We start from the raw sequence: 17,921 nt of genomic DNA, 5'->3' as shown, positions 1-17,921 counted from the left end.
CACAAAAATAAAAGAGTAGCTTGTAAGGAGGAAGTCTTAAACCCACTAAACCAAAAGCCATTGCGGAGATAGTGCTTAAATAAAAAAAAAAGCATTTATATACATTAAACTTAAATATTCAGGTTGGCTTTCATACAAGAGAAATAAAACAATAAAACATGATCTAGTCATGATTTTAGTGATCTTAGTGGTTGAAAAAACTGTATCACTACTCCTCCTTCAAAACCAAGAAAAGCCAAAAAGCAAGCCCACCTGTCCTAACTCCCTCATTATAGGTAGGAGGTGGCTGCAAAGGAGGAGGAGACCTGACTGGCACTGGCCCTATCTGGCTTCACATATAGAACTGAAATAATCCATAGGCCAGACCACAAATAATAATGATATTAATACAATCAATATAAGAAATTAACGAGGCTCCAACATTGCATTTACCTGCATGTCTGTGTTCTGTCACTCACTTTGTTTTATTTTGTACTAATTCTACTGGGGCAGAGATTGTTCCTCCTGTGACAGGTTGTGTATTTGCTTGTGCATGTTAAACAGCGTTGCGCGGCCCTGTCACCGATTTCTCATGAGGTTACAAGCATGTGTGTGTGTGTGTGTGTGTGTGTGCATACAGTAACAATGTGTGTGTTTTTGCGTGCAAGGGGGCCTCCTGGGTAGGAAGAAAACCTGCCTCTGCGCTGTCTGCTCTTCCCCCGAATCCCCCGTGTTTTGTTTTAATGTTGTTGTTATGTTACTGTAACATGTTGTCAAAAGATTCATGGAGACACCTGATAAAACAAAAGCATACGACATAAAAGGAGTAAATAAGCAGAAGATGAAAAAGATGTTTTCATTCAATAGCGGTAAATGTTCACTATGCAGTGCACATTTTATTTATTATTTTATTTTTTAGCAATATGTTTTGTATTTTTGTATTCACAGTAAAGGATTTCAACAATTTCACTGGTCTCAATACAATCTCGGAGTGTTGCTGCCTCTGTGCCTTTTCTCTTTTTACTGATCTCATCCAGCTTCGAGCCATCGGCAGCAAGAGGACAGCGTCATGATTTAATGGGTTCTCTTTCACTCAGTCTTTATATTTAGTGTTGAGTAGAATTGCACATGGCCTACATAAAACTGAATGGGGCTTCATTTTAACAGCGGGGCACAGAAGTGGTCGACCATGCCATTGTGTGGTCTCCATTATGGAATACGGGGTAGCTTAGTAATACAGGCAGTCCACTGATGACAGCCAATGTCATTTTTCATGTTCATTTAAAAAACAAAAATGGCTTTCTCCTCAAGTTTTCTGTCTGCATTGCCACAAGGTGAAAGATCACTGCTACCAGAGAAGGCAGTACAATTGTTTGGCTACTGATATTATCTCTTATTCTTCCCCAAAATGGTTTGTTTAGCAAAGGCCACAGCTAAATTCCTTCTGTTTAAGCATTCAGCTAAATTGAAGTAGACAGGAGAAGAAGAAAAAAAAAAAAAACGCCAGTGGAAGCATTGAGAGTTGAAGTGGATATTTTACAGGAGGCTCCCCTTGTGAGATCAAATTAACACAAGCCACAGGAGTCATTCTTTAGGACTGACTTGACAGGAAATTAATCAAGTTAAATGAAGGATTATAAATTAAAGAATGTCAAACTGGTAGCACACCAGTCAGTAAAATATGTTGGGTACTTTCCAGTACAGTCTTGTATCACATTTTTATCCTATAGCGACAGTCAATACATTGAATCTTATTTAACTTGAACTCTTTTGCTTAATTAAATTCTTTTTGGATGGACAATTTTCGCATTGTATGTGTACTGAAAAGCAGATATCCTGCAAAGGACATTTTTAATACTCCCCACAATAAGTCCCAAATGGAAATCAACAGCACCCGATCCATACTGTCCATCCCATAATGACATTATTAGACTGGTCTCTTTTTTTTTTGTATTTAACACAGTCCAAAATCTTTACTCAACACAAAAATCTGTAACATTCCCAATAAGAGCAATATCATTTTCCAAGCACAGGTGTCAAATCCAGGTCCAGGCATCCATATGGTGTTGTCTCTACAGGTGGTCATCCCAACCAAGTTGGTATCCTCCTAAATTTGTGAAGGTGTCAATAATGGCACAGTCTCGTAACCTTACAAATCTATCAACTCATTTGCATTTGAAAAACAGGTTCAACATTAGAGTTAAGATACATCTCAGATGACTTAGAAGAAAAGGTGGCATTACTCTCACTTTCATTAAGACAGGGGTGTCAAACTCATTTTTTTCACGGGCCGCATTTTAGTCATAGCTTCTTTCGGTGGGCCATTATGACTGTCAACTCAAATAAATGTATGAGCACCTCATATTATATACAGTAAAAGCTACAAAACAAAGTGACAAATAAGCCGTTTTCAAATCAGACGAGTAAAAACTGGTCAAATATAAAAAAAAAAAAAAGATATTATTAAAAGTGAACACAATTTGCAATTCTAGTAATGACACACGAATTTGATGCACAATTTGTCTTCGCGGGCCACATAAAATGATGTGGCAGGCCGTATCTGGCCCCCGGGCCTTGACTTTGACACATGTGCATTAAGACCTATTAGCATTTAGCCTTCAATGAACCTGACACACATGTACGGTATATCATTTTGGACCATGGGACGTAGGCAGAGTACCAAAAGGGAATCTCATATTAATACAGAGAGAACATGCAAACTCCTCACAAAAAAAACCCATCTGTGATTTGAACCTATACCCTTCTCACGGTGAGCTAGATGATCATCTACTATGCTGTTTGACAAGTGCTTTACATGTTTACTTATTCTCTATTTTACATGTCATTGGAGTTTGGCAGGGAACCTCGCAGCTGCTTTGTCAATCGACACTCAGACCAAACAACGGCAGACACACTTCCTGCTCCCTGTGACATTCTCCCAAGGTGGCAAGTTTCATCACTGCTGACTTAATGAAAGTGACGAGCCTCGGAGCACCCGCAGTAGAATGCTGCTAGGGTGTGTGCTGCACAAGAAGGGACTGACAGAAAACAGCCTTTTGGTTTTACTATTTTCTTTGCTTTCAAAGAAAAAAAACTCCGAGTGAGGTGGTCAATCAATGCTGAGTTGCACACTTCCAATGTCATTATTTAATAATGGCTCCTTGGAGAACCACACGATGAGATGAAAATGATGGGTTGTAAGGGATTACATGCCCAAGATAATCTGCATATGTTACAGTCTTTAGCAGAGCAGACACAGTGAGTGGCAAATCCTGAGCTCTGAACATGTTTCTGAGTTTAGCCTCTGTAATCGGGAGAGTTTAAACACACAAGCAGCCGAACGGGTTAAATACTAAGTATATCCCTCGTGGGTAACACTGATTGAATGTTTCCTTTCTGACACTTTATTACATCAAAATCTGAGAATCACATAATCTGAAGATCCCTAAAGATGCAGTGATGCATCAGTGTCAAGTCAATTTTTCTCATCCAGCTTTTTAAATCATTATGAGTCACCCATTCAGTACTTGTAGCATACCGAACGGGAAGTGTCAGTCTGATGTATGTACTTCTACAGACCAAATACGCAGATAACAAGAGACTGGTTATCAGTGGGAAGTCCAGGTCAAGACATTCCCACAAACTGCCATCAATCACCATGAAATATAGGTACAGGATGTACCCAAACTAATGACTGAGGGTGAAAGGCTTTAAATGATATTACTGCCACTTACAAGTTGTAAAGATAAATAAACAATCTGAAATGATGGTGATCATTACAAAGCAAACATTTAATTTTAATGAAATAATAATAATTGGCATCAGGTAAATGTCACTGACGTTTCGGTTTGATTTTTAATTTACATACTTTTGCATTTTGGGATCATAAATAATTTATGATGCTTACTTAGAGTTCGTTGACACTACAAAACTTTAATAAATTGCTGTAAGTGTTTTGATGACAGTGATGGTTTTCACTTTATAGTAAAACTGTAATCTTTTCCACACAAAATAAAAAGCAGTACAAGAGCAACTTATCCCTTTTGTCAAATTATTATTTATGGACTCCAAATAAGAAAGTAGTTTACCTGTAATGCAACGTGGCATACGGGTATCTGCTATTAATTTTCTGACAACAACTCACTCACTGATTGTACCAATACGTGCAGAAGAGCCAGTAATTTACATACTCACTGCACATTGCGTTCTCATTGCCTAAAAATGTGAGCCACACGAGACTTGTCAGAACATGAAACATTTTGAAAAGATGCCAGCGTATAGGCATAAACATGCTTCCCGTTCCACTATGAACCGCCTCCAAATTTCGATACGCCAAATTATATACTGTCAGGTTTGGTTGTATTCACCCTGTTTCACAACGGCTGACAAGGTTTCTCATGACTGCCGTTGCAAATTTGTTGATGGTTTAAAAATCTTGCCAGACATCTACAGCAGTTATGGTCTGTTAAGTTTGCCCATCATGACCCCCTCACCCCCACATGACATCCCGTTAGCCTTTACAACTGTTGATAATATAAACACACATAGCATAACATGGGTACCTAACTCACACTGCATTGTTTGCAATTTGATTTCAGTGGCAGGAATAGAATTTTTGCCTTACAAGAAGACACATGATCAATAACAGACTTGACCTTGGAATGATGTGTAATTACATTCAAAGACAGAACAGGCTGCTTCATATTATTTTTCTTCTGTGTCTTGTCCGAGACATATCAGCGGGGAGTGGGGGGTGGGGGACACCATTGAGGCATCTTTCCTTTGGTTGCGGTTGACGTTTTCATTGAGAGTAACCTTCCTATCATGTTGTCTACGTATGTGAGGACAGATGGAAGAGTTGCGAGGGCTTTCTTTTTTTTTTTAAAAGATAAGATCTTTCATGTTTGGAGCAAACTTGAATATACAAAAACAATTTTAGCAATGACCTATATTTTAGCAATGAGTCTTAGTTTTCTTCCTTCTTGAGAAAAAAAGCTGAAAGGAGGTACTAGGAGATGTATCCATCCATCCATCCATCCATCCATCCATCCATCCATCCATCCATCCATCCATCCATCCATCCATGACATGCAGGTGTTTGAAGTGTACTCATGGGAAAAAATGTGGTGATTTATTTGAATTAAAAATGCATAAGCTATGCAGAGTGTGGAGCGAAAAGGCGTTTTGTGGTGAACCTCACAGAACCGTTCCACATTCGTTCGACATTTATCGAAGCTTATTTTGTTTTTTCAATCCGCATATTACCTTCAGATCCGAAAGTAACAGCTGTTCCCCCACTTCATCTGAACTCAGTCTGTGTGATCAGGCAAGACAAACAGGCTCCGACTGAGCCTCTGTTATTTCTGTCCCACATTTGAGTCACCATTAATGACACAAATCACACACCATACAATGACAAAGAAATATTTATTACACCTTTTTTTCCATGATTGTTTTCATTAGTTATAGCTGCTCCAACACGTGTATTTACAAATATACGCCCTTTCCGTAGAAAAATCTAGCGAGAGACTGAGCAGGGAAACATTAGAAGAGATCGGGAGGGGCTAAGAGGTAAACTCACAACAATGTTAAAAAAAACATGGAGTTTGAGGAACTGGTTGTTGCAAAAGTAACAAAAATCTTTTCCCAAGCAATTGGCATTGGTGGCACAAATTCAGAGGAAACAGACACCAAACCTTTTGGACCAACACTCCGAGTGACACCATTTGTTGAAAACATATAAAACAACTGGCGATAGACATTAAACACATCTCCTGAAACATTGTTGCAAAAAGCTAGCGGCGATGATGAACAAAGGCGCACTGAAATGTATTTCAATAAAACACCTGTATGAACTGACTATTTCAAAACAGACTCGTTTTGTAGATTTAAAAATCCATCTGGTGCTCATGAAGGCCCTTTTCATGATTCATAAGATGACCACCGCATGTTCAGTTTGCTCAGCATTTTCACAAATTTACATCCCAAGGGTGTAATGTATCCATTTTATATAAAATACATATAAAATGAAAGAATTTTCTAATATCAAACATTATTTTCTTACTGATCACCCATCAAGAGGGGTGTGAACAAACAATCTAACATTGTATGTTACATCAGATTCAATGTTGGATACACAGTATCCAGGAAACTGGTTGTTTTTGTCATGGTGACATGGCCGGAAGTGACGATTTTAAGATGACTTGAGTCAGATGTACAGAGGTTGGTGGTAGATGTCAGGGAGTAAAATGAAACCAAAAAAAATCCATCTTTTAATATCTGCCCAGGTCTACAGGGATGTGAAACAAACCCCCCAAGCACACACATGAAAAAAAAACTCCACAAAAGACAACAAAGCTATTCAAGTGTGATCATGCAATGCAAATGCAGTTGAGTTAGTGAATGCAATGTTACAAAACATCAAACTTGAACATGCATGTAACCTATGAATGTGTTTAGCACCCATGTTGAGCAGCAATCTAGGAGTAAATATGCACTCTAGAGAGAAAAAGATTCAATTCACATGAAAGTGGACCATTAGACTACAAAATAAAAAAAAAAGTGATTTTCTTCTGACTTTTGTAATGTACTTACAAACCCACTCCCATAAAGATTTTTTTTTTTGGTATCTAAAAAAAATGGAATCTGACATACGAAATTACTGCCACTCTTGTTTTTATATTATTTGTATTTACCTACAAAGTATTTGTCACTATTCTTAAAATGTACTGGACTTGACCAAACCAAAAACGGAAATAGCTAATAGAACTGTTTGCTTTCTAACCTGTAGGAAAATGATGTGGTTTACAATTTACCATGAGAGACCGCAAAAAAAGAAAAAAAAAAGTAGAGCAGTAAGTGTTCCCACAAAATCTGTAAATGTCAAAATTCTATGATAAAATGAATTATTTTGATTCAGAGGGAATAAAATATCAATTGATGTACTGTACTGCACCATCATGATCATTTATCCAAATCTGTGTTTAAAATGAAACAGACAAAACTCACCGTTGCTATCTATATACTTCACTTTAGGCATGGAAACATCCCTGAACTCTTTAGGACACGTGCCACTATATACAATAATTGTGTAATGACGATGATTTACAAAAAGAATAATGCAAGAGGAAACCTACAATTGTGACATTCATTAATAACATATTTTGAACACATATTCCGCCATTTGTACACCCTGATAGCACATCAGATTATTTTTTTCCTTCCTTCCTGGACTTGATAAAACCAAAAACAGATTAAAACAGACAAACACAGACAGACATACGATAGTCAGTATTATCTTTTTTTTTTTTTCTCCAAATGAAACATATTTTATGCTAATAAGCCGCATGACTTATTATTCTAGTGTGTTTTATTGCCTTTTTACCAGACCGGAAATCACAATAAATAAAGCACATGTTGCCAGGACAAAAAACAACACAACAAAACATACCTTGCACATGTCATCCCAATATTTTGCTGTACATTGGTGTTGTCAGCTACACTTGATGTATGTGGTTTACTAAAAAACAAATGAACAAAAAAAAAAAAACACCACTAAATTGCTTCGATTCAGACACGAATATGAGTGCTTCTTTAAATGTTGCCAATATACTTTCACCAAAGGCTACTGCACAGTCTCTCAACCAATCACCTGAGGAAGGTTACTACATTGTGGAAGGTTGCCCTCACCCCTCATGCAAGCAAAAATGTCCTTTCCTCCAACACATGCGTCCTTCCACCATCTTCTGACGTGAGATGTCGTCATGTTACTTGACGGGGGTCTTTGAGTGATCCTGCAGCGCTTCCGAAAAAGACTAATGTGTGTGTGAGTGTGTGTATTTATGTGTTTTTGCACAAATAAATGTTTAATATCGAGGAGATGAATATTGAGATTCTGCCTCTTTCCACTCTTTCCTGCCAATGTCACTCGTCAATCACACTGGTTGGCAAAATGAAGTTTTTCATGGTCCCTTCCTCTTTCACTGACAGATATTGTCAGTGTTTATCTGGTTTCCTTAGAATTTTTTTTTTGTAATAAAAAAGTGCTCAATAAAGGGGAGGGGTTGCAGGGTCGGGCAGCCTGTGCTCCAATCAGGACAGTCAATTCCTGGGAGTTTTCTCAGCACGACCGCTATAAAGACAAGATCGCTGCCAGGAGGATGATAGCCGAGCTAAGCAGGAGTACGGAATTGCAACACCGGGCGGAAGAGTTCACGTCCCTTCGAGAAGGCTCCGGTGACTCGTGACTGATGTCATCTGAAGGGGAAAAAGATGACATTATTGCATTATTATTGAGCTGGCAAATGATCAAATACGCCGGGAGGAAAGTGCATGATTCTTATACTAAACACATGTGTGAGTGTGTCTTTATATTACAAATAGTAATGAGAGCATATAGAGGTCACGCATGCACTCCAAGTCACAAAAATCTCTACGGGCTCAATAAAATAATAATTTGGATGGTCTGTGGTCTTTAAGGGGATTTCTAAACCACTAAATACGACACTGAGAAGACAGCAATTACGTCAGAAAGTTTACTTTAGAGTTACAGTTTCAGAGGTTAGCTCATTTTCGTAATTTGAAGAAAATAATGATGAAACTTTTTGGTGTTGGGAGGCCATTAAATGGCACGAGAGTTATTGTTTGCCTTAATTTCTGAGACATGATTAAAATGTACACAATCAGGTAAGATTTAAATTAAGTATTATTTCTTGAATGTGTGTGTGTGTGTGTGTGTGTGTGTGTGTGTGTGTGTGTGTGCGTGTGTGTGTGTGTGTGTCATGGCAGCAGCTTGCTTTAATAAAATTTAGAGTAAAATTTTATTGGGTATTTTAAAATGTGTGAACATTTTAAACAATTTGCTAAATGATTAGTAAATGTTCCAACCCTGAATTTCCTTCAGGGTGGATAACAAATCTAATTCCAGAATTCTCAAGAGAAGATAAAATTCCCCTAAACCAACACCCCCAACCCTGTCTCCCGACACACACGCACACACACACACACATGCACGCACACACAAACACACACACACACACACGTACATGCAGACAAAACCCCACCGACCTCTTGGTTCTAGACTGTTGTGACTGTTTTCGTCAAAGTCGACCCCTTCCTGTACGCTCCCAGAGTTTCGCACACAATTGTCTTGAAACACAAAGAGGAGAGAAGAAGACGTGTGATTACTGAAGTCGGACGTCACACATCTACAGTCCCAACAATGCGCAACTTACTTTGTGGCCTAACAAAGACTTTGAGTCGAAGGCAGCTCCTTCTTCCTTTGGCGTCAGTGAGGGAAGCTGTGGAAAGAAAAATCCAGCAACTATTCAACACAAATAACATAAATGTTTTTCTCAGTATTTCCCTATTCTGATATATTCCAAAGAAACTCATTTTCAAGAAATTTGCAGCACAGAGTCAAAGCAGTCCATTTTTGTTTGTCACTAAACACAAGACATGTAGCTAGCATAAATATTAGAAACATAAATTCCACAGTATTTGACTATTAACTACTAACAAATAAATAAATAGTCATAATTTGTGAGTATGAACGAACAAGCTGACAAGGACAATGTTTTTCCACGAGAAAAATTCAACTTTATTTCTCTTTCTGAACTTTCTTCCCTCATCCTGGTATAAAAGCATTTAGATTCCACATACGCTTCCATAAAGCAACTTAATATCATCCGCGTAATTCTATTTCTCATTTCGGTTATGCTCACCTTCATGTGTTTCCAGAAACCTTTGAGTTTCTTAGTTAATTTAGTCATTCATACTCTACTGAAGTAGCCAGCCTTCCACTTGCGCCTTTGCTATTGTCTGGAATATTCTGATGTGTCCTCTGGCACAATCTTCATCTGACAATCTCCTAATCTCTCTCTCTCTGGCTTCACATGAGCATAGAAAGACTGACCTCAGTCATTTCCTGGTGCTTAAATGTTTACATGACAAAGAGCTCATGAAAACGTTTTTCCTTTGCGTTTTCTGTTTAGACGACGACTGTCAAAATTTTACCGATGCACATGAAATTGCAAAAATGACTTTGTGATGTAATGACACATTTTATTTGTTTCAAATGTCTTGTCCTGTCTGTCCTAGACTGCAACTGAATGTATAGGTGTCTGTTGAAACCCGTTCATCCTCATTCATCTAAAACCTCAGTGTGACACATTCAGACCCAGCGTTTCCAGTCTTACCCGTGACGGAGGCTTTTCTTTCAAAAAGTGCAATATCAGATGGTGTGGAGATAAAAAGTCATCGTAAACCCTGGCATGAGTGGAATATTGGATGTCAAGTAGCAGAGGGAGGATATAAACGTGTCTGTCCATGTCAACGGCTATCCAATAACTTACAAGTGTCTCTTTGTGTCTGAAGAGTGTGGCCATGATCTAGCAGTGTATTCGTATTTATCTTATTTGACTGGAACTAATTAAACATTTCTTGAAATTATATAAAAAAAAATCTTGCTTCACTAAAGGTCAAGGCAGACCTGAACCTCTTAGCGAAATCATCCAACTACTGATACAGAAAATATTAGTAAGCAATCAATCTATGCATATATTTCCAAATGTCGCGGAGGACAGCCACACAAAAAAAAAAAGAAGCTTAATTGTAGTTGTGTTTGTTCTGCAAACAGTGACAACGACACATCAATAGCTGAGGCTACTGTCATGTTTTTGAATGCTAAAAAGGCCAAACCACTTTAGAAATACAAGAGAATAAACCTCAGCAGAAAGAGTAGGAAACACAAAGCTGCTCATTTCTTTTCAACAACTGGCCGCGAGTGCAATTATGCATCATGGGGTGTCATATGACGTAGTTGTCATGTAAGAATTGGCAGACATTTTACTGTGCTCTTATCAAGAATTGCCCCTCGTATTTATTCTTTTTTTTTTGTGACTCGCATTTCATTCCATTGTCCTGTGTTCAGTAACTAGCCGCCTCTTTCACAGCAAATGCAAACATCCCTTCAGACTCCAACACACCACTGAGGTCACAGTCTGCCTTTTTTTCCAAATCCTCGAGCAACATGGCTGAGCTCCACTACCACTTACTGAAAGCTCTACCTACAATTATACCTCCACGCAAACCAGTAAGAAAAAAAATACATTAAAGAATATTCTAGGGCTGTCACGTGAATGGTGCTACCATTAACACTATTTTAGCATGAGAAACCTGAAGACAGTAAGGTACAAAAAAGGAACAACAATAATCAACAAAGGAAAAGTGAATCACACTGACTCAAACTCAACTTTTAAAAACTGTATACAGTTAGTCACCTTTCTTTTACCAACTCTACTAACAACTCTACTGAATCACACTGACTCAACTTTTAAAAACTGTATACAGTTAGTCACCTGTTTTTACCAACTCTACTCATCGGGGCAAATCGCCATATACATACATTTATGCTAAATGTAAACATTAATGCTATTATCATATTTAAAAACAGCACAGACGACATAATATAAAAATTTACAATGTGGCATCAAACAAAAAATAAACCTCTAAATTATTTTGTCTATCTAAATTCAGAAGACTAAAATATGTTTGGAAAAATGGCACACAAAAATAGAGTTTGTATCGCCTCACAATCACTATTATTTCAGGTTTGGTGCCAACAGAGAATAGCAGGTCTCTTTGTAAAGGGAATTAGCCAGACCACGATAGAAATACTCGGGGATCAGATGCGTAAGGATTGGTTTATGTCGGGGTCTTTTGTGCTTGTTTCTCTGCGAGAAGTTAAAGGGAAAGCTGCTTGTGCTATTCAAGCTCACGTCATTATCGATGTAGATCTGTGCTGAGTGTACACAAGCGCTGAGCCTGGCCGTTTGAAGAATTGGAGGCTTTACGGGGAGTCAGTCATCTCTCTCACATGGGGCGAGCCAGACTCTCAACTGTCTCCTCTGAAAATTGGATTTCTATCCCCCGAGATTAGGATCAGGCTTCCCCTGCTCAACTACAGCTCTATAAGAAAAACATGCCGCCTTCTAAGGCCTTGAGAAGCCAGGAGCAATGACTTCATAGTCATCTTAGTAACCTTTGGCCTTGCTAGACCAGCCGGCAATTCTGCTCGGCCTTTATGCCGGTCTGCCAGACGGCCAGTAGCCAACAGCAGGTGTCATCTATTTGACGTGACCCCGCCTCCACTTCCCTCCTGCCTGGGGCCAGTGACAATCACCGTGGAGGAGGATAAAGGAGTATCTGTCTCACTGAGGCAGGCAGACATAACCCCTACCCCCACCTCACTTTGTCACTTACAGAATTCCAACCCAAAGTTGACGTGCAATGCTTCAGTGAGCGATCAGCTATTGTTATGTTTTGTTCCAGTAAGACACCGTCTGTAGTGGGACCAATAGCAGCAGCTGCTAAAACATAGTTAACAGCGTATAAAATTAGCATGAGCATAGCATAATACAAACATGCAGCCTTGAGGTCACTATCTGATTCTGCATCAGTGAGATATTCAACAGCTGTAGCACATTATTTTCCTGCACATTATGAAAATCTTTCTGCACATCTGATAGGCCTCCTGTCAACAGCAACAGTCTAAGCAAAGGCTCCTGGGTGTTTCCACTTTTCATCTGTTTATGCTTTCCAAAACAAATGTAGAATAACAAATTAAAAAGAAAATAACAGACGCAGCAGAACGCTACCACACCATTACAGAACCGTCTGCCTACTCTCGGTATGGAGGAAGCATGCAAACGTGAAATGATTAAAAAATAAATCAACATTAGTAAAATATTAGTCCATCTTAAGCAAAAAATCTTTTGAGGCATGATTGAAAAATTTAATCTCATTTATACAAGTACGCTCAGGTTCAATGGCCGATAAAAACATCAGGTTCAATACTGAGAGCCAATAAAAACATTACAGTACCAAAATATCATAGACTTAAATTTTAGACTGACAATTTTTAACAGATTTGTGAGAAACAAACATTTTTAGACTTGAGTATTCTCTGTACATTTCAGGTCTTGCTCCAATTAATTGTTGAATGTCTCTTGGGGATTGCCAAACAAGTTCTTATTGGTTCCTTCTACTTGTCTTTGACTTGAAGTGTTTTTGAAATACTTCAAATCTACCATCAGGAGCCACTGTATCTAGTCTCGTCCCTCTGTTCTGCCCCTGCAGGGCAGTGACATCACTTAGGAAAACATACGTTTCCAGCTGCTTGTTTTCCCGAGTTTTCTCACAAGGAGAAAAAAGAAAAAAAGCTGAACTTTAGCCAGGAAGCAACAAAAGACACTTCAGTGTAAAATAATTTTTCTGCTCATGACTTGTGTCTGACTCCAGTGAACCAGAACAAAACAGTTACAGTGGGATTTATTTACTTGTTTTTGCAGTATTGCTCTTAAACATTTTTCATATTTCTAAAAGGTTAACATATTCTATTTGTAACCAAATGTGTAGTGGAAAATCAAACACTAATGTTGTCTGACTAACAATCAAAACATTTTTGGGGTAAAGTAGTAAATTATAGTATTAGTATATATGTATAGTATTTGTAAAATCTAAACAACCATCGTGTCTGATGTTGCCTCATTTCTGCAAGTGTCACAATTGGGTGGACTTTTATGACACAAACAGAAAGACTGACCTGATTTACGATTAATAAAAAAAAAGAATAGAACGATTTATCAAATGTCTTTAATGTTACAAAAAAATGTTTTGAGGCATAAATTTTTGTTTTTACTTTATTTGTAGTCAACACAACTGATTGGCTGACTTTGATTCCCAGTCCTAAAGTTAAATGTTTTATCCCAGTATTTTTTTAATTATTATAAATATATTTTTTATTTCATATGGCTATTAAGAATCAAATGTTAAACAATGAAATGTGTTTGACTTTAAATATTCCACAATATTGTTGAAACCTGCACAACATAACTCATAGAGTTAACTCAACATTGTAAAGACAGACTAAAGTCATTCTTTTGTGTGATCTGTTAATGATACCAATGAGTAGCCTCCAATAATCGCCATCCATACTCACAGATGTAGTAGTACTCTCTGCCAGGACGGAACTCAAAGCCTAATGAGAAGGGTGTAAAGAGCTGAAACTTTTCTGAAAACTTGAGCGGTCCGTTTGAAGACAAAGGTCTGTTGCACTCCCAGCGCTTGAAGCCCTTGGCGGTGTGGTCACATGAGCTGTAGCCATCATAGTTCACCATGTAAAGCACATAACGCTCAGCCCGCTCATCCGACACCGTGCTGATGTAATGCGGACAGTAGACGTCAAGGTAGTCATTTATGCAGACGTCAATGTGGTAATCCCCCCGGTAAAACCTGAAAAACAGACAGAATAAAAGCAAAATATTAGAAGATCCGGAAGGGACAGTACTCAACAATAAACAAGAGGAGTTTTGCAAATCAAGGACTTCATTTGAAGAGCAAATTTGTGCATAATCTATCTATCTATCTATCTATCTATCTATCTATCTATCTATCTATCTATCTATCTATCTATCTATCTATCTATCTATCTATCTATCTATCTATCTATCTATCTATCTATCTATCTATCTATCTATCTATCTATCTATCTATCCATCCATCCATCCATCCATCCATCCATCCATCCATCCATCCATCCATCCATCGATTTATTTGTTTATTGCGGGTTAATCCAAAGAAATTTAGGCAAGGGTTTCCATTAAACAATAACAATATGACAGTGTAAAGCTGCTCACGCTAATACTAACATCCTGATACGGGAAATACTGGGAGATCTCTGTACTCATTTCTCAATTAATGCTTTTGACTCATTCACTGCCACTGACAGCTATAGACATCTGCGAGTCCGTTTAACAGAGATGACAGTAAATGAGATAAGATCATAACTCGTAGGGATTGTTTGAGCCCAGCCCTAATGTTGATTTTTCATGTGTTCCTTTAAGAGAGCAAACAGTCACAAAGATGTTGGCCAGACATACCCCAACAGTTTTAACGGTCGCAAAAGCCTTGTTAAAATGTAACAAGAAAATCTGTGACCGTTAAAACAGTAGGTACATATTCTTTGCCGACTTTGAATGAACCCTGATGATGAAATAACTTTCACACCACGCAGCGAGATATGGGCACAATCATTAGCCCATGATGTCTACCACAGAGTCTATCAGAGTTTTATTTTGTACAAAATTACCATTCCGTGACCAGCTCATAAACATATGATGAGCAAATGTCACCACTTGTCAAGAGGATCATATTTAAAATGCTTTGCTTGTAGTATAGGTACATGGTTCTGTCCAGGGTACACTTATGCTGTGTTGGCAAGGTCTCTATATGTCAGATTCAATCAACCAAACTCTCTCAGAAGACTCCACTGAATCACTCCAGCACCCTGGCAGAAATCCTCCTGTGAAACCCCTTCATCAGTCGAAAGCCATGTATCAGTGTCAGCGCTAAGCAGTGATGACTTGTGCTGGTGCAGAACTTAAGGGTTAATTGTCTGGTTAGCATTCGACTTAAGAGGATCCCATTCTGCACTGTGATTTTCACTAACAAATAAGAAAGCTTGAAGACAGCTTTTGCAGGAGTTTTGGAAAATGAGGCATGTGTTAAAGCTTAACTATGGCCCCCAATTTTGCCTACTGTAAATTGTGTGGAAAAGAGATGGGGAGTAAAAGCTCAGTAGGAATAAGACAGGTATTCATTCGAGACGAGAATGATTGGAAACATATATTCCCGAAGGCGCCATATAAGGTTGCATATCTGAGGCTTTTAGCGGACGGCGATTAAGGCCATAGCGGCTGGTTGTGTCACTATAGCTGCTAATGGGCCTTGGATCAGTATCACTGACATACTACAGATGTCTTGAATACTGCTCTTGTTCGTTGACAAAGAAGTCATGAAGAGGGGGAACAGGCCGGCGACTGTGTCCGAGCTTCCATTGGGATGGCCGATGGGTTTGCCAAACAACACAACAGGTTTGTTTAGTTTGGTAAGACTGGAACGAGCTGGCTCCAGTTCAGAAGTACGAGACAAGACCTGCTCCATGTGGAGAAGTTGTAGCTGAACCGTAGCCAGGTGTGACTGGAAAAGAAAAAGGTTTGATATACAGCTGTTGCAGCTGACATGTTGGGGTTACATGAGACGTGAGTAGCATGATGGGAGGTGTTCGGGGTATCAAGTTGTCGCTACAGATTGTACATGTGCTGGAGGATTAGTGGCCACAGATGAGTGCACGCGTGGCATTATTATCCAGAAAGTATATTCTAATCTTTTTCTCTGATTAGTCTTTTCAAATATGAAACCAAAGACAGAGAAAAATATGGCACTACCTCCAAGATTTTGGTTCCAGGCAAACATGTCCTCCCATGGACTGAATTTCAGTACAGCTTGCTGATATTATGACTAGCGGGGGTCAAGCGGCGCCACGGTATCATGACCTTAGCCAGAAGCAATGGATGGTCTTTCTTTGTCCTGTCTTTGCTGAACCCCATGTGCCAGCTTTAACTTTCCTAGTGTCAGCAGCTGTCTATCAAACCTGACTCAAACCAAAGAACTTCCAACTCGTCAACAATATCGTTTGAGACAGATTTTTGAAAATGATCAACCTCTTAGTGCTTAAATCCAGATTATGTCTGGAGTGATGAGAGTATTTATTCACGGTTTCAACAAGTCCCGCAAAGGAGTCTCAAGTGAACAATTCAGACTTCCCCTGAATACAAATGTAGTTATCACCACCAAATGAGAAGTCAAACAGTCTGTTGCGCCTTGCAGTCAAACCTGGAAATAGGTTGTTCCGTGTCTAATATTTTAGGATTTGGCTCCTTTATCATGGATGATACTTTTGAAATAAAATACAAATAATAATTAACAATAAATTTAATTACTTTTCCAGCAGGGCAGAAAGCCCTGACGATTGTCTCAAGAGACAGAAAAAGATATGACAAAGAGGTGAGAGAATTCAGATTTTACTAATTTTCATTTTACTATAGATTCTAAATGTTTAATAATCCTTTCTCTTCTTCAAATGAAACTGCACTTACTAGCCTTAATAAAAGCGTTGTAGGGATATGAGGCATACAAAATATTGAGAAAATTTTTCACGATTGGTGGGTAATATTAAAATAGAAACCATGGGAAAATTGAGCACAAGAAAGTGGCCCAGATGTTGTCCAGATGAACGTATAAATTTGCTTTTCAGCAACAGAAATAAAATACTTCAAACCTACAAAAGACTGACTCAAGATGGATTCAAATAGGCAACATTTCGAGCTTTTACTGTCCTTTGGTTTGGATTAAGAAGGAAGCTGATCGGAGTTTTCCCTCTGTTGATGTCTGCTTTGATGTTGACTATCTTTTCTCTAAGCACATCCGGCATCCCCCACTGTGCCTTCCCGAGACAGTTTTTCTCCCAGGTCATCAAATACAGATGTAAAAGTGAACCGCTGGCAATGATATAACATGCACAATCATTTCAATTAACTCAAAAGAAAACACACTTAGGACGATGTGTGAGAATGGGGTTAAATTGTTTGTTTTTTGAGGCAACTTAGTGACATAGTGAATTTTTACCAGATTTCATTTATTTTAGGGGGGAGCGTCAGCTTTTGGTTTTCTTTTTGGCAGGTTTAGAACAAAGAATTAAACAATCAAACTTTTAAAACGACACTACAGCACTGTGGATCAAAATGGGCCCAGCAAGCTATAATCCTGAATCCATCCTGAGTCGTGGGGATGAATGATTCTGGATTGGTTGAATGACTCAGCTAGTAAAAGGGATTCATCAATGAGTTTGTAACTAGAGCTCTTAGCAAGACACATAACTACAGATAATCCCCCTTTTCAGTCACCCCCCCCAACCTTGTTTGCTTTCTTTATCTCCATCTGTTGTGTTGGCCTGGCACCTTTAAGGTACGGCAGAGCCAGTATGGAGAGAAACAACCATGCAGCGTTTGCTTTGTGTGCATTTGGAGAAAGAGATAGGAAGT

At 38.6% G+C, this 17,921-nt stretch overlaps 3 protein-coding genes across 5 annotated transcripts in view; 1 reads left to right on the top strand and 2 right to left on the bottom strand.

Moving 5' to 3' along the window:
• The window catches only part of LOC119131662 (lymphocyte antigen 75-like), a 1,013,224-nt gene that overhangs the window by 656,528 nt on the left and 338,775 nt on the right, over nucleotides 1-17,921 (top strand). The gene's annotated exons all lie outside the window — the stretch shown is intronic.
• The window catches only part of LOC119131727 (C-type mannose receptor 2-like), a 399,366-nt gene that overhangs the window by 207,873 nt on the left and 173,572 nt on the right, over nucleotides 1-17,921 (bottom strand). The gene's annotated exons all lie outside the window — the stretch shown is intronic.
• LOC119131750 (ephrin-A5b-like) overlaps nucleotides 6,111-17,921 on the bottom strand; it is a 53,327-nt gene continuing 41,516 nt past the window's right edge. Inside the window, exons 2-5 of the mRNA XM_037266451.1 lie at nucleotides 13,979-14,271; nucleotides 9,213-9,278; nucleotides 9,046-9,126; nucleotides 6,111-8,235 (exon numbers count right to left, since the gene is read on the bottom strand). Of these exons, the coding sequence (XP_037122346.1) occupies nucleotides 8,111-8,235; nucleotides 9,046-9,126; nucleotides 9,213-9,278; nucleotides 13,979-14,271 (565 nt within the window). The 3' untranslated portion in view covers nucleotides 6,111-8,110. The remainder of the gene's footprint in view (nucleotides 8,236-9,045; nucleotides 9,127-9,212; nucleotides 9,279-13,978; nucleotides 14,272-17,921) is intronic.

This window comes from Syngnathus acus, chromosome 12, assembly GCF_901709675.1.
Source record: "Syngnathus acus chromosome 12, fSynAcu1.2, whole genome shotgun sequence".
NCBI classification, from domain to species: domain Eukaryota; kingdom Metazoa; phylum Chordata; class Actinopteri; order Syngnathiformes; family Syngnathidae; genus Syngnathus; species Syngnathus acus.
Note: the sequence above shows the minus strand (reverse complement) of the source record. Positions and strands in the feature narration are given on the sequence as shown.